This window comes from Onychostruthus taczanowskii, unplaced genomic scaffold (genome assembly GCF_017590055.1).
Source record: "Onychostruthus taczanowskii isolate IOZ18803 unplaced genomic scaffold, ASM1759005v1 scaffold136, whole genome shotgun sequence".
In the NCBI taxonomy this organism is placed as follows: Eukaryota; Metazoa; Chordata; class Aves; order Passeriformes; family Passeridae; genus Onychostruthus; species Onychostruthus taczanowskii.
Window position 1 is genome coordinate 934,258 of NW_024498529.1, and position 25,842 is coordinate 960,099.

Sequence of the window (25,842 nt, forward strand, 5' to 3'; positions counted from 1 at the left end):
TGTGTTGTATGTGCCAGGTGCTGAATGACAGCAGGGAGCACAAAGCAGTATTGTCTGTGGTCCAGCTGAGGAACTAAACCCCTTGAAGTTTGTTAAAGCTTCTCTGATCATACCATGGTTAAGTGGCTTGAATATTTGCACCGTAGTTTGGATCAGTATTTACATAGCTTGCACATTTTATGATATAATGCAATAAATATAATACAGTAAATTCTGCCTTTGTCTGAAAAGCCTGGTCTGGTGCACTTTGGTCTCCTATTCAAACCTACAAGCAAGTGATCTTAAAACCTGCTGTGGTGTGGTCTGACAGTCACGGCAGGTGCCCAGGACCTTTTGCAGACAAGCCTGTTGTTTGGTTTCCCTCATTTCAAATGGATTTGTTAGTAGGTTACAAAGGTTTTGAATTGCTGCTTGTTTAATGCAGCCACCTGGCAGGTGTCAGTAACAAACCAGCAGCTGCTTATGGCTTGCTTTAAAAGTGGGATTTGAATATTTTGAATTGTGTGTCAGAGGAAGTGATCTGTGTTTGAAGACCCTCTTCTGTTCCCCTCCACAGAGCAGGCTGAAGTCTTGCATCATGTGCAATGTGCAGCTCAGCTCTCCCCATGGTACTTGTTTACCCTGGAGGTAACAAGCACCTCCAGGGTAAACAAGGAGCTTTTAGACTCCCTGAAGGTCAGGCAGCTGGAATACAGGATGAGTAGCATTACGTGGAAATGCTGGGGATTAAATTGTTAATTTAGTAACTGCTAAATAAACAAAACATTATTTTCCTCAGATTTTTGTCCTGTGCTATAAGAAACAAAGATGTGAGAAGCTGAGGTGCTGAGCAAGGGCTTAGGAGATGATGTTCCTGCTCTGGCATGGCACTGCCCTGGCACATGTCAATCAACCTTTCTGTGCTCTGGTTTTGTGTCCATAGGATGGGAGCGGCACCAACTCCTTTTTCCTTTGTCTTCTCTGATGTCTTTGGTTCCCGAATGCTGCGAAACTCATTTATGGTCCTTATCTTTGTGTCTTTAGAGAATGGTGCACAGCAAGTGATTGGTATTAATTGTTGAATGTCTGTTCTCTGCAAGGCCGGTGTGTTTGAACACTGCAGCTGGCTGGCTCAGAGTGTGCAGATTCCCATTTGTTTTGCTCAGCATCAACACCTTGTTTTCTATCTGGCTTTTGCTACAGTGACATGCCATGGTGAAAGTTTTGTGTTTCACGCACAGTTGTGGTTGTCATGAGGGTGTACAAGTTGCCACCAAGGAACACAGGAGATTCCTTGTAAGTTATGGTTGACTTTTCAATATGCTTCCATCCTGACAGTGCTTAAGGTCAAATCTTATGGGTTCTTCCTTAAAAACCTTCCAGGGATTTTGTTGAGAGTGAGAGGTGCTCCTTGGCATTAAAATCCTTTGGCAAAGCTCCTGTTTAAGGTAATCCTTTCCAGTCAGCTCTCAGTGACTCCAGGTTTTAGGTGCTGTTTACAGGATGTTTTGGCCTATGAGAACATGGACAGAATGCAGGATGCCTGCAAAACTTCTGAGTCCTGCTATCCAAACCTTACTCCAGTCTTTTTAAGCCTGTCCTAACCCAGACTGTGAAGAACGAAAGTCCCTAAGGTCCCCTGCTCACTCCTGAAACTGTTTTTTCAATTTCCCTTCCTCACTGACAAAGCATGTTTGCATCTAAGTCTGTTGTGAGATTGGAACTGCTGAATTCCAAAATTCTTTGTAATTTTTGCTTCTGGGAGCTGCAGCTACAGTGGAGGCTTTGTCATCTTGCTAGAGGTAAAAAACTCATGGGTGTGCTGGGAGATTGACCTCGCTGTGCTTGTGGCTGGAGGCAAAGCCTTCACCAACTTGAGTGAAAGGTGAATGCATTTATTGTGTAAATTGGCTGGAGCCAATTTGGGCTTTTTATTTCAATTTCAAACAAAAATGCTGTGAAGAATGTTGCTGTGAAGTGGCAGGGCAGTAGTGTGTCCTTAAACATGGTTTTCCTGAATAAATTGTTCGAAATGGGCAAATTATTTACAGGATGCTTCCTGAAAGGAAGCTGAATTTATGTCTAGGAAGTTCTGAGATAAGTTTAACAATTCATATTTTAAATTTTATTGTTTATTTAACTTCTAAAATATTACAAGAAATATATTAGATTTGTCATCTAGATTTTCTGCTGTGGACTAAAGAAATGCTTATTCATTTTAGCACAGGAAAGTATGGTCTTGGGAGTTTTGATCAGAGCTGAACCTTAATTCCACATGCCTCCTCAGAGGAAAAAAATGGGAAATGGTGAAGAAGAAAATCTGACAGCTGCAGAGAAACAAACTGTTTCTGATTGAGGGTTAATGGCTCCGATGAAGGAAAACATAAATTTTACATGGAGCATCAATGTATTTGGTGTGACAAAAGGGATTTTAACTGGATTTAAATGAAGTGGGAGCTGAAACGCAGGCCATAATTTAGTGCTGTATAAGAAATCCCTGTCTGGAAGGAAAACATAGACTTTCTTGGTTATGCTTAATAACTGAATAACAGAGTTTCTAAGGTATTTTTTGTATTACTCTGGAGAAATGTGAAAGCTTTTGGATCTATTGTGTGGCAGGTGTGTCTGTGCATTTATAATCATTGATGGCATGTTTTAGTGAGTGTGGTAACTTTTGTTTTTCTAGGTTAGTGGATGACCGGTGTGTGGTCCAGCCAGAGGCAGGTGATCTTGCTAATCCTCCAAAGAAGTTCCGAGGTCAGTAACTGGGGATCATTTCTTTTTAATGACCAACTGATGCAGTTCTAACTCCTTGGGCATGAAGTTTCAAACTGGAATATGAAGGCAAATTTTGTAATTCGTTCTCAAAATCTGCCAAAGGCACAAGAGGCAGGTGGAAAATATGGGGAAAGGGCTGAATTTTCCTATAGTCCAAGACTTGCTTGCTCTGTTCTGCGCATTGAACGCTGATCCCCTGCTCTGTGACAAACTCTTTGCTCCAGACCTCTCTCACTGTAAATGGCAAAGAAACTTGTGAGGTCCAAAGCTACTTGAGCTGATGGATTGTTTATTTTCTTTTGAAGATAAGATGCCATCCACTATAAGATACATTAAGGAGTACCCTCAAATATTTTGTCAGCTTTTTTTTTTTTTGCTTTTATGTGAAACTGTATCTGATTTTTTTCAATTTGACCTTGTAGATTTGGATAATTCTGTTTTGCTTATTGGAAAAAAATAACAGTGCGCTGACAACAGGTAGTTTTTATTTCTTGACTGCTAAAAAAGTATGCATAGCTGTGCCAGAGGAGAGCCTTAATAGCCTGATTTCTGAGATAAGGAGTCTGACTTGCCTGATTTAGAGCTAGGGAAATGTGTTTCATGGCTGTTTCTATCTATTTAAGGTCCCTTCTACCCAAACCATTCTATGATTGTCAGGCATTCCACTGACATGCTTAACCTTAGTATTTTATTTGCAATGCTTATGTATATGCTACTATTGCAAAAAATAAAGCATTTAAAACATTGGGAGAGTGAAGTTCTGCTTTCCCAAAAAGTTCAAGACTTTTTTTCCATTATCTATTCAGGAAACATCAGCAGTTGGTTCCAGTTCCAGCATGCTGGCAGATACTGGAAAGCAAGAAAGTGAGGATGCATACTTAGAAACTAACAAACAGTAATAAATTTCAGTCACTGATGTGACTGAATAACTTTAAAGCAGAGCTGAGGGCAACATCCAGTGTGGCTTTCAGGCTGCATAACTGTGATTTCACCCCCTCACTGCCTGCAAGTGACTCACAGTTTCCAGGTTGCACAAAATATCAGGTGGGGGTTCTTTGGACAATATTTGTGTTACTGGGCTACCCTGATGTGTTTCTAAAGTTGAGCATATCCAGGTTTCTAGATAAGACCAAGGTCACTGGGAAAGATTTGTGATAGGATAATTGAATACACCCAAATGCCTAAAACTAAGGATCTCAACAGAGCTTAAAAAGACAACCATAATATTTTCACTGTCTAGTGTTTGAGGGCTTGATTTTATAACTTCAGTACATTAGAGTTCTTTTCTTGCAGCTCTGTGTTGTTCATTTCTAACTTCAAAAGGCAAAGAAAGAAAAAGTTGATAGGTTTCTGTGTTGATGACTTGGGCACTTTGATGCAGGGTGGAAGCTGATTGAATTTCCAGCACTAATGATTTGCCATCAGTGGTGGCAGCACATGTGGAGCAGATGCCAGAGGGGGATGGGACACTGACAAATGTACAGCTGTTTTCTGCTGGTGGGGAAATCAAGGTCCTTTCTCCTGAGTTACGTCCCATCTTCTGTAGGGGAGTGGTTTCCATTAGTTGTGGACAGTTTTGGCTCTGTCCCTTATTGTAACCTCTGTCTGTTGCTTGCATAACTCATCCCTTTATCTCCAGTTGCCTCTGCTCCCTCTTCTCCACAGATTCAAACCTTTTTTTCCCTCTAACTCAGATCCTCCTCTTTTTGGGGATTCCCTCTTCTCCCTCTCCCTCCCTGCCCTAAAACTTTTTAGTAGCTACTCTCCTCCCTGCTGCTGCTTAGCTCCTTTTGTAGTCCTTCTTCCAGTCACTCATTAGCTCTCTCTTCTTGATAGTGCTCCATAGCTTAATTTTGGGACTGCTGGCATGGTGGTAGCATGCAAATTTGGATGAGCTGCGACACAGAATGATTTGGATTGGAAGGTACCTTAAAGCCCATCTCATTCCAGCCTCCTGCCATGATCAGGAATGCCTTGCACTATCCGAGGTTGCTCAGAGCCCCATCCAGCCTGGCCATGGGCACTCCCAGGGATGGGCCAGCCACAGCTTCTCTGAGCAACCTGTGCCAGGGTCTCATCACCCTCACAGGGCAAAATTTCTTCCTTATATCCAATCTGAATCTACCCATTTTCAGCTCGAAACCATTCCCCCTTGTCCTGTCACTCCATCCAGCTTTTAAAAATCCTTCTCCATCCAGCTTTCTTGTAAGCCCCCTGAAGGTACTGAAAGGTGCTATAAGGTCTCTAACACCTGTAGGAAGGAGAAACTAAATTAGTGGAAAAGTAATTGTCACATTAATTTATGCAACCCACCTTTTTATAAAAGCATGGTTATAGTGTTAGGGGCATTGAATATAATATTAGCTTCAAGTATCCATAAACAGTGTGTGTTCAGGAGGATGGCTGCAGGAAAGATAAACCTATCATTTGGATGTTTTCTCCTTCATCCTTTAAGTCAAATTCTATGTGTGAGAATAGCAGCAGCTTTGCTGAGAGCCCAGCAGAAACTTGCTGTCTAACTAAGATTTAGTGCCTTGAACCACAGAGGTGTCTCTACCATAAGAGCAACCAAAAGCACATGTTACCTATGCTTTGCCAAATTTCTTAGCTCTGCTCAGAGCCCTAAGGCAAAAGAGTTTCTAAATGTTGTTCTTATAATCAAGAATCTAAGCAAAATCCTTATTTTTCTCCCCAAGAGCCTTCTGGGAAATAACTTTCAATTAAAGCAGCAAAGTTAACAAACCAAACAAAAACTGCTTTAAGTAGGTTCTTAACATGAAAGGAAGAGTTAGCCATGAATGATTAATTGTATGATTAGACATAAGCAACTGAAAATAACATCTAAGAGCAGGATGAGTAGGGCCTCTTTGCTAATAGGAGCTGCTGTCTCTATGCTTTACAATGTTTTTATCATTGATAGCTGAACTGCTGTTGATTTGAGGTTAGAGCACGACCTGGGTGTCAAAGAAGTATGAGAAAAACATGTTTCTAACAAGATGTTTAGATTTCAAGGACTGACTCTGAAAATTAATGTCAGAGAGGACTGTTTGCTCTTTTTTGGTAATATTTTATCAACCCTTTTCCCAGTGGGAGGGACAAAAAAGAAAGATTGTGGTTTTGACTTGTATCTCCACTACAGGGCTCACTCAGAGATCAAATCAAGGTACTGAGCTGTTGGCCTAAACGGAAAGCCTATGTAAAGAGGTGTCTCAAAATAGCAGTTTCATTTTTGCTATGTGTTTACTTTCTTGCCTTTTTTTTTTTTTTTTGAGTGGGTGGTTGCTATTCTGGTTGTTTCAGAATGTCCTGCAGCGTGGAGCATTGTTAAGCTAAGGAAAGATGTGGTTGCTTCTCATTTTGTGTCCATATGAAGAAGCTGTGCTTCCCATTCCTCCCCCAGTCACACTGGGATGAACCTGGAATGGCTCTGTGTTCACCAGGGTGCACATCCAGATTTGTATCAATGCAAAAGAGGGTGGAATTTAATCCCACACCAAATTCCCACACACTTCAGGTGTTTCCTGAAGCCTCGTGAAGAAACCCCACATAACATTCACTATATTGCATTGAAGGGACTGATCAAACCAAGTGGTTCATGTCTTAATTCCAGCTGAAGCTGGTGAGATCCAAAGCACTGAGTGTGGTGATGGAAACACTTATTGTGCTGCAGGGCTGTGTTCACAGTGATTGGTAAGAACACTGTGTGCCAGGAGTTGTGTACCTTTGAAGAAAAGCCACATCATGAGCCACACAACTGCAGGTTTCCTTAGTCTGAGACCCTAAACACACTCCAGTTTGATGCTTCTATCTCCAGTGGGAAACACTTTCAGCTTCCAAGGTCTAAAATAGCACAGATAAGACCTGCTTGTTGATCAAGGAAAAGGAGCACGAGTCTCATTCCTATTTTAAATGTAAAATGACTTATGTTTTAAAACTGGTCTAAACTTTCTTATTTGTATTCCTTTGATTTTTTTTTGAGGCTTCTGCAGTGAAAGTGATGCTGGTTCCTAAATACCCTCCTTTGCCTTTCAGGTCTTAGTCTGATCCAAGGTTTTCCTGACTATTCTTTTTTCTTCTCTCCCTTCCATTACCTTTCTCTGCACTCTCTCCTTTCTTCCTCCCACCCTTTCCTCTTCCATCTGCCATTTTTCTTTTTACTTGCCCTCTACGTAATTTTGGTTTATCCTTTTATTTTCTTCTTGTTCCTTCCAGTTCCATAATTGCTTTAATTTCCTTCTCTTTTTTGTTGTCCTGCCTAGGACACTTCATTGCCCCACTCCTTGCTCCTCCACATTTTTCTCTTTTCTATTTCACACTAGTTCTTTTTTACCTTTTTGTCCATTTTTTTCCCCCCAAAACAAGTAGTTTTGTACACACTGTGATTTTACAGCCCTGTCACTTCCACTTTCTTCTTTCTTTCCCTGTCACTTTCACTTTTCCAAAACCCATTTCTCTGGTTTTAGTAAAGCCATGTGATAATTTCTCTAGTTCTGCAAACGAAAGAAATCTTCCATGATGGGCAAGAGTTGAATTTCTAAAACTTAAAAAAAAAAAAAAAACCCCTAAGAGAGGGCAGGGGGAGAGAGCATCTGACGGATATTGTTCTAAACCATCTTTATCCAATATCAAGGAACATTTAAAGGGTAGGAGTTATTTTCCTTTTCAGACTTCCTGAGTGAAGGTGCTATTTGCTTACCTTTGATATTCCCTCCTTAGTCCCCAGGAAGAGAAACATTTATGTAAGACTCCATAAAGTAATGGATTGGGATCTAGGACTACCTGGGAATGTCTGGAGAAGTCAGAAGAGACATTCTGTCTCATGAGTGGGTTGCTAGACTGACCTCCAGGAGGGAATGGCTTTTTGATCTGCTGTGGGATGGAAAGTTGCTTTATAATCTTATGCCTCAGATTCTCTTTTTTTCCTGTTTATTTGAACTGTAGCATCTCTAGGACAGGCACTGTTCCACCTCCTTACAATGTTTAGGATCATGAAGCTTGAATTTACATAGTTTTGTTACTCTAATAAAAAAGAAAAAAAAAAACTGGGAAAAATTATGAGATGACCTGGTTTCTATGCATCTGGAATCCTAAGAAGTAAAATAAAATGGCAAAAAAAGCTTGTCTGAGAACAAATCATAAGATTTTTTTAGTCTGTAAATTGAGGGAAATACAATTGAAGTAATACTGATTCGGAAAATGTCCTCTACAGAGAGGCAGCACCATGCTCTGAGACGCTGCAGGAGGATGGGAAGCACTGTGTTTACTCAAAGTAGCAGGATATGTGGGGAGTAACTGAGAAATGAAGACTGATCCTATAAAAAGAAGTTATTGTTACTTCAGAGAAATAAATGTTTCATGATGCCTTCTGAGAAGTCATGTTAATTATAGATTGTGACAGAAAATAACAGCAGACTTTTGTCTTATGAGCTGAAATCCTGATACTTCAAGTAAAATATCCTGTAATATATAGTACAATTTATTGGCACACAGCACTTTGGGTTTTTTTCACCTTCTTGGTTTCCAGAATATTGTTTAAGTTACTTGGGAGTTCTGTACTCTAGGTTGTGTGATATCATTCCCATTATACATGTTAAATGAGAGCAAACACCTTTGCAGAGTGGCTGGGTTTGCTTTGATAAGGATTTGTAGGACTTTTTCCTTGGAACAGCAACTCAGGACTGGGGTGGGGGGCAGGGGGTAAATCCATGAGCACTTTGGGTCAGTGCCAAGGAAGGTTCTGCCACTGGGGGGAATTTTGTATGGACGAACTTTGCTGCTTGAATAGGGTCTGGGTCAGTCCTCATCCAGTGCTCGGGCATCTGTGCCAGTGAAATATGGAGGGCTCATAGTTGGAGGCAGACCTTCCTTTGACATCCACAGACTGCAGCCCATGTTGGGAAAGAGTTTCACCCTACAACACCCAGTCCTGAGTGTTCTTACTATTCTCATGGCAGAACTCTTCCCTCTTGCTTCTTAATAAATGTGCGCATGAGAGGACAATTAGCAACATTTTCTACGTGAGATGTCTGTCAAGTCTTCCTGTTTTAGAGCAGTTGATGCTTGTGACTGTGCAAGACTAGTTGTTGTTTATCATTCTAAAAGTAATTGGCTTTAGATGAATCATGAGGCTCTATTTCCAGTTCATAGGACTGTCACTGGACAAAACCCCCCACAAAAACCCCTTGAGTCAGGGAATTTTACAAAATTCAATTTTTTAACATTCAATTATTGATTACAGTTTTGGGAAATAAAGATGAACAATTGAACGAGCATTTAAGGAAGAACACCTTGGCTTCATTTCAGACATCTCTCCTCTTCCTTGATATGCAACACCCTCACTCCACATGGGGAGGTAGTGGGGATAGGATGAGGGTTGGTGTATTGATATTCTTTCCTTTGCTGCTGATTTCTTATTTGGCGCCTCAGCATTGGCTGCAGTCTCCTCCTTCTCCTTCTTATCATCCTTTTCTCTCATTTGCACAGCTACCCTGCTCAGGTGGCTCCTCTCTCCTCACCTGCTTTTTTCCTGGTCTGTTGGACAGTGGTGATGTTCAGCTTGTGTCACTTTGATTAAAAAACCCTAACAGTAAAAACAACTCAGTGAAGGCAGAGAGACCCAAACTCTGTGTCAACCTGCTTGGTGGCTGGTTGCTGAATTCCCCTGCCACCCTCAAATTCAGCAGCACCAGGAGGAGCTGGGCAAGCCAGGTGTGTGGCATGCAGACAGCAGGACCGCACTTCCAAGGTTTCACATGCCTTCAAACAGTGCATCTGTGATGTGGGGGTGCTAAAAAGCAGCAGGCAGATATGGCAGGATTACTGTGCAATCTCTGTAAGAGCCCCAGACTAAGTGGGAACCTGTGAGGCTTTAAAGGCTTTAGGTTCAACTCTAGTGTTGAACCACCCTGTTTCTTGTATCATTACCACCAAGCTGACTTGGTGGCTGTGTTTAAACACTGGTATCTGGACATTTCTGGAAAAGAAACCCTAACCAATGCATACTTACAAATGAAGGAAATGTCTTTCAACATGACTCAGGAGTATTTCTTTCAATCTTTCACCAGACTGCCTTTTCAAGGTGTGTCCTATGAACAGATATTCAGCCCAGAAGCAGTACTGGAAAGCCAAACAAGCCAAACAAGGAAACCATACTGAAGCAGCACTGCTGAAGAAACTTCAAGTAAGATACATCTTTATTTTGTAATCTTATCTCAATCTGCAGGCTGTAGCATTACAATAGCACCAGAAAGAATAATAAGTGCCTTGGGAACCACTGTGATGGGTATTATTATGCCCCCATAGCAACACTATATTCTTCTTAGCTCTCCTATCTCCTGACTGGCATTTATAGCCCCTGACCTGGTGTTTATCTCATTTTGGGCTGGGGGTTTTGTCTTTGCTGTAAGCAAGGTAGTGCTTTCAGAAATTTTATACAGTAAAAATGGAGTTGTTAAAATCAGGATGGAGCCCTGGTTTGAATAATGCTGGAAATCCTTATGAGGAATTAGGCAGAAGAGTGGACAAAGAGATGTCCTCAATGCTTTAGCAGGGAATTCCTCAAAATTGTGTTTCTCCTTGCCTTCAGTCTAAGTGATTTTTTTGTGGACCTTTTTGCAGATTCTATTTTGTATCAAATACAGTGTGGATGGAGCAACTCATCTGTATCTGAAAAACAGCTGCCCTGATATTGTAACTGAATGCTTGAGATTAAGTGAAAACAAGGTCCTGTCAAACATGGATGATAGTTTTGTGGGCAGAGGAGAGGTCACCAGTGCTTCCAGTTAGAAACAGCAAGGAAGGCGCGCGGTGTGTGGCCAGAGTTACACAACAATTAGTGCTGGGAGTGGAGAGTTTGCTCTGTGGCTGTGTTTGACCCAGTCTATTGTGTTTAATTTTAATATTGCCTATTGTGAGCTAATGTTTTTGTATTGTTGTAAAGTCTACATGTTTATATACAATTAATCCCCAACAAGTACAAGGAGTGATGACAGGGAGAAGCTAATCACAGGCCCCATTTTATCCTCTATAGGATGAAATAAAGCCCCTGGAATTACTTTTTGGACTTGAAAAATTTTAAAATAGCATGCATCTCAGGTGTGACCCATAAATTGTGACAGAGTCCCTATTTTGGGTAATAAAGTCAGAATCAGTGTCAGGATTTGGCTGCTCCAGTACAGTAATGCTTGTAGGTTGCAGGATTTAAATATGGTGCCGTTTGTTTTCTGCAATGTGTGTTTCAGGTACTTCTTTTGTAGAGTCTAAAGAAATAGTCATTCTCTTGCAGCATGCAGCAGAACTGGAACAAAAGCAGAATGAAAGCGAGAACAGAAAGCTGTTGGGCGAAATTGTAAAATACAGCAACGTCATCCAGGTAAACCTGTTGAAATCCATCTGCCTTCTCAGCGTTGGAAAGGGAACAGTTGTTTCATTTCAAGGTTACAGTGAAAATTAACTATCTACCCACTGTAATCTGGATTGTCAGGGGTCAGGTAAACAGAACTTGGTGAAGTTTACAATACTGTGCTTTTCTGCCTGTTTCAAAGCCTACCAGAAGTGCTGCATATTCCTGTTTAAATAATATGTCATAATAAAAATTCTATGTGCATTTCTTGGTGCTGCAGTTTAGAATCTGAATATAAATATGTGTCTTTTATTTTCAAGAGTTATTTCAAAATAATGCTATAGAGGTTCTGTGCAGCTCCTTTTAAATCATTGAAGTAATCTGTATCTCATGACATATACGTGAAATAGGAGCTAAGTTCTTAAGTGCAGTACAACTTTTCTGTAATGGATGTAATTCCTGAAGGGAACACTGCAATGGACACTTGCCCTGCTATAAAATTGATCCCTGACACATTTCTCACAACCTGAGATTATCTTTTTTCCTAAACTGTAGCATATTTTGATGACTACCTTCTAGTTATATTTTGAATTTATATTTATTATAGAAAATCTCTGCAGTGTGAAAGCCTGTGCCTTCTCTTTTGACTGGAGGGAGAAAAAGCAACTAAAAGCTGTACTTTTTTTTTTTTTTAAAAATTATTTTTTGTTTCCAGCTACTGCACATAAAAAGCAACAAATACCTCACAGTCAACAAGAGATTGCCAGCTCTGCTAGAAAAGAATGCTATGCGGGTATCCCTGGATGCTGCAGGGAATGAGGGCTCCTGGTTTTATATCCAGCCTTTCTGGAAACTGAGGAGCGAAGGTGACAATGTAAGTGGAAATACTGAATGTGTTAAGAAGGAGAAGGGAGAAGAATTCCAGGAGGTGTAACTTCTTCACTGCTGGCCTGTTTCATAATGGATTCAGTTCAGGAAACAAGAAATTAGAAGAGTAATTGGGACTTTTACCTTTCATGTGTAACTGGAAAGTGTTACGAAATTATGTGTTCTGGAATCTCATGTGTTGCCACATTCAGCTGAGCCTCTCTGTTTCGGCACCTTTGCTAAGTGTACCTTTTGAGTGCAGATTTACAAAGCTGATAAGAAATCATAGTTTATGCTACAGTCTTATTTTTTTAAAAGGTTTTGTTTTATTTTTAAATTTTGTGGCAGCATTTTTTTCAAGGGGTCAGTAGAGAATGCCTCTAGGAAATACATCAGCTTTCTTTAAATCTGTGTTCCCTTCTGATGTGAAAATGGTATCTGTGATTGGAGCTGGGTAGAATAGTCTGGAAAGCCTTTTCTGGGTTGCTTTCAGCTGGAATCTTGCATATTGATGAGAGGAAGAATGCACAGGAGAGTTCTTTGCTGCAGATCTGAGAGCTGTGCCATGAGATCACAACTCCCTTCTCCATTCTGGGGCTCGGTTAAGTGCCTGATGTGGAGAATTCAGATCTGCCTCTGGAAAGGCCACATGATGATGAACTTGTGTGGTTTTACATTGCAGACCTGGCTGGGAATGTTTGGCTGCTTCCCCCTGTGCATAATCAGTGAAAGCCCTCTTAGCGTTGTAGAAGGGAATGCCTCTTTTTTAATGTATCTTCTCTCATTAATTTTGTGGTTACCCAGCCCTTGGGATACTCTCCAGGATGATGAGTGTGGTTGCTTGCAACTCCTTTTGCAATCTGCTGTGGAGAGGAGAAGGATTGCATTCCTAGCTCCTGGCCAAATATCCCTAGAGTCAGAGTCTTTCCCTGCTCCATGTGTAGTGATGAAAAGGGTATTTGAAAATCCTCCTTTTTCCCAAAGCCCGTTGCAGAGAAATAGAGCAAATATAGCCCTCAGGGGGGCCTCTGCATGGCTTTTCAGCTGAGGAAAACAAACGTGGCTCAAACATTAGCCTGGTATTTCTTTTCCTTCTTTGGAGAGAAAAAAGGGTGACTTCTTGTTTTGGCTTAATTTCTTGGCATAACATCAGTTTAGCATCTTTTTAAATTTCTCATGCTTGGTAAATAAATGTGTGTGTCATGCTCTCCGGAGGGAGGACCTGGGATTCCCACCTGTCATCTGCAAAGCCACGGTGGGTTCTCACAGATGAGAGCAGCAGAATAATCCTTGGCCTTGAAAGCCATCCTCAGTACTACAGAGATTTTTATTCAGTATTCCACTGTTGTGCACATGTGAGGGTTTGGAAGCAGACTTGCTGATCTACAAAGAATGCAGATCAGTATAGTGATGGCAGTACCATCCCACGCCACAGGCCCCTTTCTTTGTCCATTCCCCTGGGGATTTATCTGACAGGCTCCGAGCCATGTGGCAAACTGGCTTGTTCCTAACTCAATGGACTCTGTTCCTTTGGAACAGCCTTTGCTCATTTTCTGTTTCCATGTTGCCTTTCAGAGCTGGCAACTTGCCATTATAATTTACAGAGGGAATTTACAAAGGGAAGTTGTTTCTTGTTTCTACTAGGCCTGAAAAGTTTTGACAATTTTCTTTGCAAATTTCCAGCGACAAACATTAGTGCTCTGGTAGCTCCCTGCTTTTGAGCATTTCTACCTCTTCAACAGATATGCAAACCAGCCACCTGTTTCACAGAGGACAGGAGTAGCAAGTGATGGGTTTTTAAAATTTTTCTCTCACTTCCTTTTCAGTTACTCCCAGACATGGAAACCTTTCAATTAATGGAATTAGCTTGGTATATCAGGCCTCTACTCTGTTTAGAAACTTTAAGATTTTTAAAATTATATTTCTGTGCTATAATGAAGAAATTCCCTAGAAAACATGTTTTAGAAAGTCTTTTAAGCAAGGGAAGTGAGTATTGAATTACTGCTTGGATGGCTGCTACTGTGCCAGGTAATGCAGGCAAAGTATGCCATATGTCCTAAAAGAAAAGGAATCTGGGAGTCTGATACAGGAAGTCACGTGTATGACTCTTCTGGTAAGTGATCAGAACTTTTTAGCCTTGTGAAATATTTTAGAACTTCATTTTCTGAAAGAAGATTAGCTTAGTTTCACTAGCAACTGATTAATTTTGCAAGTCAATGAAAGTAATTAAAGAATATGACTGAAAATTTATAGTAATTGACATAACTATGGTATTTTCTGCAGACCTATTAAGTTGTCATAATTTTTGTAGCTGCTATTCAATGGAAGATAGAACTCCTTAAAGCTAGAGCTGGTTCCAGATGGACTGAACAACAAAATATGCCCTAATAGCAGGATTGGTGCTGTGTGGATTGCACTGCAGTTATTTGCCATTTTAGTGGGTTTTTTCTTTTTAAATAAAATGCTTAATGATGTGCTCTCTTACTGATTTTAGTTGTGATAGTCCTGGTGTACATGCAACAGTTTTGAAGTCCTGATTCCACTTTGCAGGATGCAAACCTGGTGGTATTTTGGTTAATGAATTGTCTGGTCATAACTTCTTAAAACAGGCTGTAAGTAATGTCTGTATGAAGCATGGCATGCAGGAATGTATTGTATAAGAAATGTGTCGTATAGGCATCTTGTCATTATTTTGATTCTGTTAGGGAACTTGTTCCCATGCCTTGGATCAAGTAGGATTTCTGTGTGTGATCTGAGCATGGTGACACTGTCTTATGCTACTGTTTATTTTAGCTGTGTTGGTAAAGAACAGGCAAACCTTCCTTTTCACCTCTGCAATGAGAGGACCAAATTCCCCTGCATTGAAGTTGCACAAGGCTGAACTGGGCTCAGCTTTTTCATAGGAAATGTGCTGATCAATGCAGAAAGTGTTTTTATTTATTTGTCTTCCAAAATAAAGCATGGCTTGTGCAGCATTTCACGTAGTAAAAAATCACATGTAGCCACTTGTCTTCATGTCTGCGTGTGCTCAAAATTGCTATGAACATAAGCAAATCACGACCCAGTGCCAACAAGTCTATGTGGATTGATATTTTTTTTTATTTTTTCCCCTTCCAGGCATGCACTGAATTCTCCATATGCATGTCTCAGGCAGTTTTTTGGCTAAATAAATTTTTGCATATTGATTTGTATATTGTAAAGAATTGCAAGGGCATGGGAATTTGCTTGCAGGAAGCCAGCCAGGAATTCCTCTTGTAGAGAGAAGGTCTCTCAGCTGTTATACCTGCTGCCTGTGCTGAGCTCAAACACCATTCAGGGAGCAACAGCAGAGGGGATGGGGTGTGTTCACCTCTTTCTGAATTTCCAGTGATTTCTGTGTCTTTCTAGGTTGCAGTTGAGCAGTCTGAATCAGAGAACTACTGAGCCTGTCAGGACATTTGCCAGCAGATGGTCCACAGAGCTGGGGGCTCATGGTTGCTTTCTAAGCTTTCTTGGGGATAAAGAGAACTTAGTGTAACTTTTGGATGAACTGAGCTGCTCCTGGAATTTGTAGATTCATACCTATTTCATGGTCTGGAATTTCTGCTGAACCAGGGGACATGCTTATTGGGAATGCAAGCGTTGATTAGTTGGAAATCTTGAACCCAAGTGATTGCAGATCATGGGGGAACAGACCTGCTGTGTGAATTGTCTGTAAATAAATTCACTAAGTGCCACTCCTAGAGCATGCATTTGAGTAATTTTCTAAATATGCTACATTACTTCATTTTATTGGATAACTATTTAGGTCTAAATTGCATTTTATTTCTGATTTCCAGGTTGTGGTGGGAGATAAAGTTGTTCTCATGCCAGTCAATGCAGGACAGCCTCTGCACGCCAGCAACATTGAGCTTCTGGACAACCCTGGCTGCAAAGAGGTGAGTTCAGGAGGGCAGGAGGGGTAACTCCTGATCTGAAATGGTTATAGAAAGGCTGAGGTAATTTGGACTGGTCAGCCTGGATGAGAGAAAGCTTTGGAGTGACCTCACTGTGGCCTTGAGAGCATACAGGAAAGAGAGAGACTCTTGACAAGGGCCTGGAGTGACAGGACAAGGGGGAATGGCTTCACACTGACAGAGAGGAGGTTTAGATTGGTTATGATGAAGAAATTGTGCCCTATGAAATTGGTGAGGACCTGGAAGGGTGTTGTAGGCACACAGTTTGTAGTAATTGTAGGATGAAGAATATAAAAGGTTGTACTGTAGAACAGTAAAGGGCTGTGGATGCTTGAAGCCTTCTTTGGTGTCCCTCATGCCTCCACCATCCTTCCAACAGCACAGGGTGCCCAGAGAAGCTGTGGCTGCCCCTGGGTCACTGGCAGTGTCCAAGGCCAGGTTGGATGTGGCTCTGAGCAAGCTGGGATAGCGGAAGGTGTCCCTGCCCATGGCAGGGGCTTGGAACAGAACTATCTTTACATCTCTTCCAACCCAGGCCATTCTGTGATATGCTGTGCTTTACTGGTAACCAGAACACACCATGAGCCCATGATGAGCTCAAAGCCAGCCTAAAAAATTGGTTCTAGCTTAGCCTCAAAAACCCAGGATGAAATATTCTTGCTGCAGTGATGTCCTGGCACTGAAATCTGTGTGAGGTTTCCTTGGGAATCTCAAACTCTGACTGATATAAGAGTAAATCCTCATTCAGCATCCCTTTGGAGTGTTCTTGGTAGGCTGTCAGCACAGAGAGCCGCATTTCCCCACCCAGTCTTCTCCAACATGACAGTCATTAACACTTGAGAGCTTCAGGACCAGTGTTAAGAACTGTATAGATATGTAGCTAATCCATGGCCTCTGCCATCCTAGCTGTGGTGTGGTCTTTCAGAAGAATGGAATGTCTCAAAAAAACCCCCCCATTCCTATATACTATAATTGGATTTTTTTTCTCTAAAGGTAAATGCTGTCAACTGTAACACAAGCTGGAAAATAACTTTGTTCATGAAATTCAGTAGCTATCGAGATGATGTACTGAAAGGAGTAAGTATGATATTTAAATTGGTTTTTGAATCCAAAAGGTCTTTACTGTATTTGACTTTAGAGAAATATTACCTGGTGAATAAAAGAAGAAATAAGGACCTTATGGAGATGTTCCAACTAACTTTAACAATAACTGTAACAAGACAATGTAGCATTACATGCTGAGGTATTGCACAGTTTAATGCTTGTAGATTAATCCTGAGATAATTTACATTTTCACTTTAGAGATGAGCATAATTTGTCCTCACATGTACCTTAATAAATCATTATCAATGGATATTTTTTCAATAGGTGTCAAGGTAGCAGCAGTTTTTGCTGAAGAATTTGAAAGGGAAAATGGTATCTTTGTGTAGACCCATTTAAAGATAGTGTTTCAAGTCTTGGAGAGAGGCAGGAGGAAACAAAAATTATTCCAGCAGAAGAAATAGAGAGGGGGCGCTGGGGTCGATTGCAGAGTAGAAGTGATAAAATAATACAATGTTAGAAAAATCTCTTCACTTCCCTTAAATAGTAAGAGAGATTAGAAATGAAAAAATCAATTTAGTAAAGTTATCTAGAATTAAAAATCACCTTTAGGTTAATTTTTTCTCACGGTTCATTGTGGTGCTTTCCCAAAAGGCCATGGGTCTCCTGCAGGACTGAATTATCCCATCTGATTTCCAGACTTGGTGCTAAGATTGACTACTCTTCACTTGGTACCTGCTCCAGCAATAGGAAGCTCAAAAGTGTTTTCTTTCTATCAGATGTGCTGGCATAACTGGAGCTGTTACACATAGAAAATTACTCTGGAGGCTTTTCCTACCACTTAACAGTGCTTCTTTTTCTTATTTCTTTAGGGAGATGTTGTGAGGCTGTTTCATGCAGAGCAAGAGAAGTTTCTGACCTGTGATGAATATGAGAAGAAACAACACATTTTCCTCCGCACTACGTTACGTCAGTCAGCCACGTCTGCAACAAGTTCTAAAGCACTGTGGGAAATAGAGGTGTATTTTTCTTCTTTTTGTAAATATTTTAGGACCTGAAGGCCAGGGCTCAGTAAAAAAACTTTACCACAACATGAGTCATTCATAGGTTCCTGATATCATCACAGACCTCCCTGTAACTATTATTTCATGAAGTGGTTTGTGTAGGATGAACCCTGAAGAGCTGCTTTATTGTTCTATGTGTGTGGAGACAGGAGGCTTTCTTACTATATTTTTGCCTGCACTAAAATGAGAGAGTCAAATTTCAAATTCAGACTTTGATGTAAATGGTGTGATTTTACCAAAGCCAATCAAAGGACAGTCACCTCTCCTGAGTTTTGAGTGTTTACATTTGGCTTTGTGTGCAGTATAAAAAATGGAAATCCATGGCTGACAGTCTCCCAAACGTCACACAACACATCAACATTTGTTTAAAGTAAACCTGAATAAAGGTGGTCTCGTGAGTGGGGGTAATTTTGAGAAGGGAACTAGCACTTTTTTGTTCAACTAAGAAACATTGGAAATTGGTAGGTCTCAAATCCGTGCTATTACAATAATGTAACTGCTATATACCCAGAAGTTCTTATGTGATGGACAAACTTTGTGTATTTAGAACAGTCTTCAGCAAAATGATTGATTTTTGTTTGGTTAAGGATTGTCTGAAGTAGAGTGTATTGCACCTGTACTTATTGGCGATTGCTCCTTCAAGGAGACAGACACTGTTAGATTTGAAGAAAGCGAATGACCTACAGCTCAGTCAAGGGATAAAAGAAATAACCTCTGATATTTCAGATGATCTGAAGATATATCACTTGAATGAAAATTTTTGAGAAGCCCCTAGTATTGACAAAAATAGAGCTGGTGTAATTGGTAAAATAATGTAAGGTGGTTTGCATTTTGCTTTTAAGTAGTGCCTAGTAGGGTAGAACAGCTCTCCTTACTTTCTTGAGCTGCAGAGTCACACCATGTCACTACAAAGAAAAATTTGGCTCATCATGTTTGCAGGGAATACATTAATGAAAGCACGGAAAGTAGTAGAAGGAGTGTTTCCTGGCACTCGGCAAAAAGTAAATGTAAGTAGTTGTTATCTATGGTGAGCTTCATGTAAGCACAAAATTCCTCTCTTTGGCAGGCTGTAAGGATGTTGTTTGCATATTTTTATTAGGAGTGAGCTGCAGGAAATGTCAGCGACCTGAAGTATGATCTTGAGAAGCAGGATTAAAATCTAAATTTTTCTTTTAGGTTGTCCACCATGACCCTTGCCGGGGAGGGGCAGGACAGTGGAATAGTTTGTTTAGATTTAAGCATTTAGCAACTGGAAACTATTTGGCTGCAGAGGTAAGAATGCCATTGAAACAAGTGTTTGTGTGCTGCCTAACCAAGTCCTGCTGGTTCAGAACTGCTGTAGCAGGTGGGTCTGCAGTGTAGATCTTCACAAAGATCCCACACTGGGCCCCTGCTGTGTCATACTGTATTGCTGCTTCCAGGGATTGCCGGGCAAACACTACTGTTAAATATCCTCCATGTTTATACTGAAAACCCTTGGGCTCATTTATCTCTCTGCTCTTCTTTGCTCTTAATTTTTGGAGTGGTGTTGTGACTGTGTATTGGTGTCATGCAAGTTCATTGTGATTGTATAGGCTGCAGGGTTCTGCTATTGCACTCTTGCCATTTGACTAAAATTTGAATTTAAAAAGTTCTGAGGCAGTCTCTGCCCCTTTTGATGTAATGGAAGGTCCCAGAGGAGAAAGAAGATCTTGCAACTTGTCTGGTTACTATCTGGTACTTTGTATTAAGGCAAAAGAGTATTGTGACTCCCCAAAAGAGCAGCTTAATATATTTTAAGACTCCTTAAAAATAAAATATGGCTCTTGACGAACTGGAATACAGCAGATAATACCAAGTGTATGAAATGATAGTCTTGGATATTTTAAAGGTTGCAAGAAGCAGTGAACTTTTTGAGTCATATGTAATCCATATTAACACAGGTCTGTGTACAAGTTTTATCAATGGAGTTAAAAGTAGGGGTTTTCCCACTGATTTAGTTAGGTTTGCTAGTTAGGTTATTTTAGTTTAGTTAGATTATTTTAACTTATGGTTTGAAGCATGAATGCAAAAATTTACTGCAAGAAGAAAGCTATAAATTATTATATGTTAGGGAACCATGAGAAAAGACTTGCTCTGTCTGGCTTGAGTTAGATTTACTGCAGTGCAACTTCTGTATGCAGACAACTCTTTAGTATTCCCAGGGTGCTGCTTTTGTGTTCCAGCTCCTGTATTAGCCTGTACTGAATTCAGAGGAAGAACAAACAGCAACTATCAAGCCTTCATTTATTTCTAATTATGTCAAGGCCACTATCACAACATAAACAGTGGACTGCTAATAATAGGTAATTTTCAAGATGCAACCAGTACTCCCACCTGAGAATGGGAGTATTTTCCTTTCTGCTTACAGTGAGGGATGCTCCCAGTAGGAAGATTTTACTAGCTGAGCTGATGGAGAGTCAGGAAAAGCATTGAGCATACTAATGGGCTTTCTTTTTCCACCAGGGTTTCAGTCTGGGGGATTTTTAGGTGAAAAATCTTCAGATGAAGAGGTGCCATGCTGTATTGAATGTCAGACCTGAGTTTAGGTCCTTTCTACCTCTTGAAAGGAAATCCCTGTGAGGCAGACTTGTAATATGGATAGTATAATTAGCAACAGCAGAGTGAGAGTTGGAAGAGCTTTTGGGTTGAACAGAGGTGATCTGCTGAGACTGGAGAGCTGCATTGGTGACTGTCTGTGAGGTGTAAAATACCTGTAGTGGAGATATTAAAGGTACTGCTGTAATAAAACCCTGTGAACTGTATTTTGCACAGTTCATATGTCAGGCACAACACACCAGCCAGCCAGACACGTCAAAGATTTATGAAGAGGCAGGCAGACACCTCGTGTGCGTGACCTAACTTTAAATCAATTGAGCAAAGCCTACTGAACACTTACCTGTGCTCTGGCAGCACAGGGAGATTGCTCGTGGTATGGATTATCAACAGCGTCACACATTGCCATGACCTGATTTTGGTTAATCCTCCTTGATAAAGGTATCTAGAGTAGAATAAAAACTACAAACACAAGAAGAAAATTCACAAATCTTTTAAGCATTCTGTTGTTGGCTATTGATGCAATTTCTGTCACAGTTTGAGCTGTTGTAAATCAGGATTCATTGCAGTTTATAACTATCCTTTTTCTTACTTCATCCTCCATTAAATCAGATTGATGTGTGCCATGGAGGCTTCTGCAGGGGAGTCTTGCATGGGTCAACTCTCAGACAAGGAGCAGAAGCGTCCTTCACCTGGGTGCCTCCCTTTTCTCCTCTTATACCTTGTGTGAGAAGCCTGTGCCTTCTCTTTTCCTTGGAGTCATCCTGTGCCAGATGTAACTGGTCAGTCTAGTCTGGGATTGGTAGGTCACTGCTGAGCCTTGTTGTGAAGAGGTGCCCCTGCAGCTTGTTAAGGCTGGGGGATGATCTGGGGACTAAGAAAAGTGAAGATGCTTGCCTCAGAGAACTAAGGAGTTTAAAGCTGATAAAGGTGTTTCAATACTACAGTAAGCAAATTAATAGAAAAAAGTTAGGCAATATCATTGTTCAGTAAAAAAAATAGGTGAGGACTTGTAAATCTAATTGATATAAACTTGAGAGGATGAAGTCAGGATATGTAAATCCTAAATTCCATGTTCCTTAGAAGTATAATCGGTCATCCAGCTTTTGTTGCCTTTCAAAGACCTCTGAGATCTCTGACTTCTGACACAGTCTCAAGTCATAGTATTTCCTTTAATCCTCTTTCCACTTGGCATTATTTAGCCTAATTTTAATTATTGTGCTTTGAAGTTCTTTAAGACCTACTAATACGGTAAAGCAACTAGATTCTTCTCCCAGACTTTGGGCTGAAGTTGAGCCACCCTGAAAGGCCCACTGCTGAAGGAGTCACAGTGGGACACACTTGGTGATTCCACACACCTGCACAGCCATTCCTCTGCTGCTCTGCACACCCTGGGTCACTCAGAGTGTCTGCATGCTCTCACACAAGTACTTAAGACACAGGAGGAATATACTGAAGAAAGGGTTTGATGTTTGGTGATAAGACTTGGGACTTTGGAAATTTGGGTACTTGATAATGTCAGACATTGACATTAAGCCACAGACTTAGACATCCCCAAAGAAGTGGAACCAAATACTCAGCTGAAAAATTGGAAGGAGAAATTGTTTTCTTTCGAGACAGCAGGAGTTCTGCTGTTAGTGTCATAAGGGCTTCTTTTCACCCAAAAGCGCTGAGCCAGATCTTCAGCAGGAGATTTAGGCACTAAGCCACCAGCTAAGATCCAGGCTGCTGAGTTTTATTCTCAGTACAGAGTTTTATTCTCATATTTACAGAGTCAGCAGTCTTTTAGAAAAAGTTCTGCTGAAGATCCTTTTTATAGCCCTGGTTATAGGAAAATGACCCAAGTTATTTTGAAGCTTTACATTTATAAAGAGAGGTTAGGTGAAAATTGGATGTTTCAAAATGACAAAGATTTTCCCAAAAGTCTTTTCAGTGCATGTAGCCCATATAGAAGGCACCCAAAGCTATCTGTGAGTGTGTGTGAGTGAGCTGCAGTTTGCCTGAATAGCTTTGCAGATGCTGCAGGTTGGGACCACACAGCTGTGCCTTTCTCACGAACACACGTAACCTTTTCAATATTTTAAATTGCCAAGATAAAAGTCTCTTTGAATTGAATATCAGCTTATCAATTGTGCTGAACCAAAACATGCACTTTTAATAGTGCTCTCCACATTTAGAGCGGCTCCAGTTCTGTGATTTCTAAACTGGACAATTCATACTGAAACTATTAACACTTGTTTTATGAGGATGTTAAACTGATACGTGTGCCAACACGCAAGAAATGCAGGATAAGTCTGTCATTTCATATTCAACTTCTCAGGTGTGGCTAAAATAATTACAAAATACATCTGCATCTGTCAAATCACATGTTGGTCTCATACTGCAGTAGACAATAGATAAGCCACAGCACGTTGTTTGTGAAACCTTGTGAACATGTACATAATCACTGTGCAGAATTTGTAAGAAAAAATCTGTGATAATTCTGTTTTACCTAGCTGAATAGATTAGTTACTAGATACCTTGGCCAAAATAGGGCAGTAAATCTAGTGAGGTCTTCAACACCAAATTAGCTCAACTAAACTCAATGAATTAAGATAAGGCAGGTAAAATGGTAGCCAGAATGTTCACATTCTGTACTTTTCCAGAACTGTGGCCATAAACAATTACTGCTGTAGAAAACTTCTCTGGCTTTCTTGGGGAGTTCTCCTTCCTTTCTCTGTAAGAGTGAAAGGGCAGGGTTTAAGCTGTAAAATGGATCAACTCTAATCAGAGTTTTGTTGTAAATTCTGTTTGTAAAATCCTGCATGAAACACCCTTCCAGCTTTAGGATTATTTTAGCACTAAATACTCTTTTGAAGGTGGGAATGATTGAATTCAGTTGGGCTGAGCAGCACAGGGTTACACACACATGAGATGAAATGACAATTAGATTAATATTAACTGGACAGGAAGTCCAGTCCAACTTGCAAGGCTGTAGTTCAGTGGTGGAGCACTGCAGCGGCAATACAGGCTTCAGAAATGTCCTTTTTCCTCAGGTATTGGATTGTGCAGACACAAGGTGCTGTCTCTGAGGTGGTGTAGGCATGGACTCCAGGGCATGGGGTAGAGGGTATAGTCTGTGCGGCAGCAGGGTCACTGAGCTAAGCCACCAGAGCATGGGTGTTTTTGGTAGGACTGCTGAAGCTTTGCAGGACTGTCAGCTGATTTTCACCGCAGTGTGGTGTAAACCACTTGCTGAGAACTCTTGGATCAATGGCCAATAGAAGTTACTTATATTTCTCTTGTTTTTCTTGAATAATTTCTTCCCATATTATCTTACTCTACTTTTTGGTCAAAATTGCCCCAAGCTGCCCCTTTCTTTTCAAAGAAGCTTATGTATATAGTTCACTTTATATTGAAAATAGCTGTTAAATTTTGCTTTTACAGTCCATGATGAGGAGTTGGCACTAGAGGATCTTTAAGGTCCCTTCCAACCCAAACCATTCTATGATTCTGTGATTGAAAATATTAGCCTGCCATGTTATAGGTATTGTTATGGTATGCATTTATGCAGATGGACAGGGCCATACCCTTCATAGTAAATTTAAGCCTGTTGTAATAATCACTTGATTGGAGGATCATGGTGGAGATAGTTGAGTACATACTCAAGCTAATATTGAGAGAAAATAATCCTCTCCTGCCTTCTGAATTGTAAAGATTGTCACAAGAATCCCACAAGAATAGAAAACAAAGCATTTAATGAGATTTTAAGAAAGATCACATAATTATATGGGTAATAGTATACTCAGCATTAGCTAAGATGAAAGAAATGTAAAAGGCAAATCAGTTCTTAAACTTGAGGCTATAAACTGGGATTAAACTCCTGGTGCCCTGAAGAAACTGTCTCTGTAATTTTATGGACTTTTCTTCTACCTCCTTAAACTGCTGGAAAACGAAGGATATTTTATGCATAGGATATTTTATTAAGGCATTTGAGATTGACTGTTTGAAGTCCATAACTTAGGCCTTTTGTTATTCACTTGTTGGAAATTGGACTACTGACAGAGATGTTTTTTATTTAGGAAGCAACAACAGAACCACAGCTTGCCAGTATAATTTTATTTTCTTTTTTGGATGACATGGAAACAAACCTTTGCAAAAGGACTTGTTCATGCCTTGGTCATGCAGAGAGGGAGAACACAGTGTTAAATGCTCTGTGGTTCCTTCTGCCTTCAGAAGAGTGAGGAAAGTAACAAATAAAATAAAAATGGCCCTGTTTAACTGAGATGTGAGCTATCTTTCGCTGAGGAACAGTTTGTAAGCCAGAGAAAATGCCAGGAGATGGCAGCATCTACCAAGACCTTCACACGTCTCCTCAGAGATTTCATTCCTTGGTGCTATAGGACCTCCTCACTTGGAGATTGCTTCAAAATCTTCCTTTGGGGTTGTTTTTTCCCAGTGTGTCTTCATTAAATTTTAGCATAGCATTGTGATTATTTTCTGTCAGTTTGGCTCTGTGATTAAAGGTTCTCATAAGAAAATGGGTTTGCCAAGGTGACAGGGTGAACTCAGCACTGGAAGCCTTGTTTCTGTTTTTCTGTCTCATAGGAGTGTGGGTTTGTTTTAAAGCTCTATAAGGAGTGGGAGATAATTTACAGCTATGCATGAAGAGATGGAAGAGATCCAGAGGAGGAGGATGGATTACTGATTTACAGAGCCAGCCTGACCTGTTTTGCAGACTTGGATATGGCTTTTTAAAGTGACAGATCTAGATGCCTCTTTAGCAAAACCCAGAACTAGATTTCTCCAAGGATTTTTAGAACCTTGAGAATGCAGGTAAATTTCTTGACCTGACTTGTCTTGACTTTGGAAGAATATGTCAGTGTGCAAATACCTTCATAAATCTGGATCTCGGGGGAAAGATTTTTCCCCCAGCCAACTCATTTGCAATGGAAATCTGTGATAGTGTTCAGCTTTTTTGATTCTGCCTGAAGCTGGCTGCATTGGGGCCATGTTTGTATATATACAAGCTTTAGGAGTAAGGAAGTACAAAGCTATCAATGCAGCATTTATCGTCATTTAGTCATTACATGGCCTAATTATGTTATTATATCTTCCAAAACAGCAAATGTAAATATGTGGTCTGTCCTTCAGTGCATTATTTTTGTTTATTTTTTCAAGATCACTTGAGAAGCTTTTATTCAGTTGTATTTGTGCTTGTTTGTGACGCTTGATGGAGGTTTCCAAGACATCCCTCCTTTGTTTTTTATTGGTTTTGTGTGCC

At 40.5% G+C, this 25,842-nt stretch overlaps 1 protein-coding gene across 1 annotated transcript in view; it reads left to right on the forward strand.

The window, feature by feature from the left end:
• The window catches only part of ITPR2 (inositol 1,4,5-trisphosphate receptor type 2), a 244,644-nt gene that overhangs the window by 26,637 nt on the left and 192,165 nt on the right, over positions 1-25,842 (forward strand). Inside the window, exons 2-9 of the mRNA XM_041397170.1 lie at positions 2,666-2,736; positions 9,822-9,937; positions 11,042-11,128; positions 11,814-11,972; positions 15,784-15,882; positions 16,894-16,977; positions 17,814-17,960; positions 19,182-19,277. Coding sequence (XP_041253104.1) covers positions 2,666-2,736; positions 9,822-9,937; positions 11,042-11,128; positions 11,814-11,972; positions 15,784-15,882; positions 16,894-16,977; positions 17,814-17,960; positions 19,182-19,277 — 859 coding nt within the window. The remainder of the gene's footprint in view (positions 1-2,665; positions 2,737-9,821; positions 9,938-11,041; positions 11,129-11,813; positions 11,973-15,783; positions 15,883-16,893; positions 16,978-17,813; positions 17,961-19,181; positions 19,278-25,842) is intronic.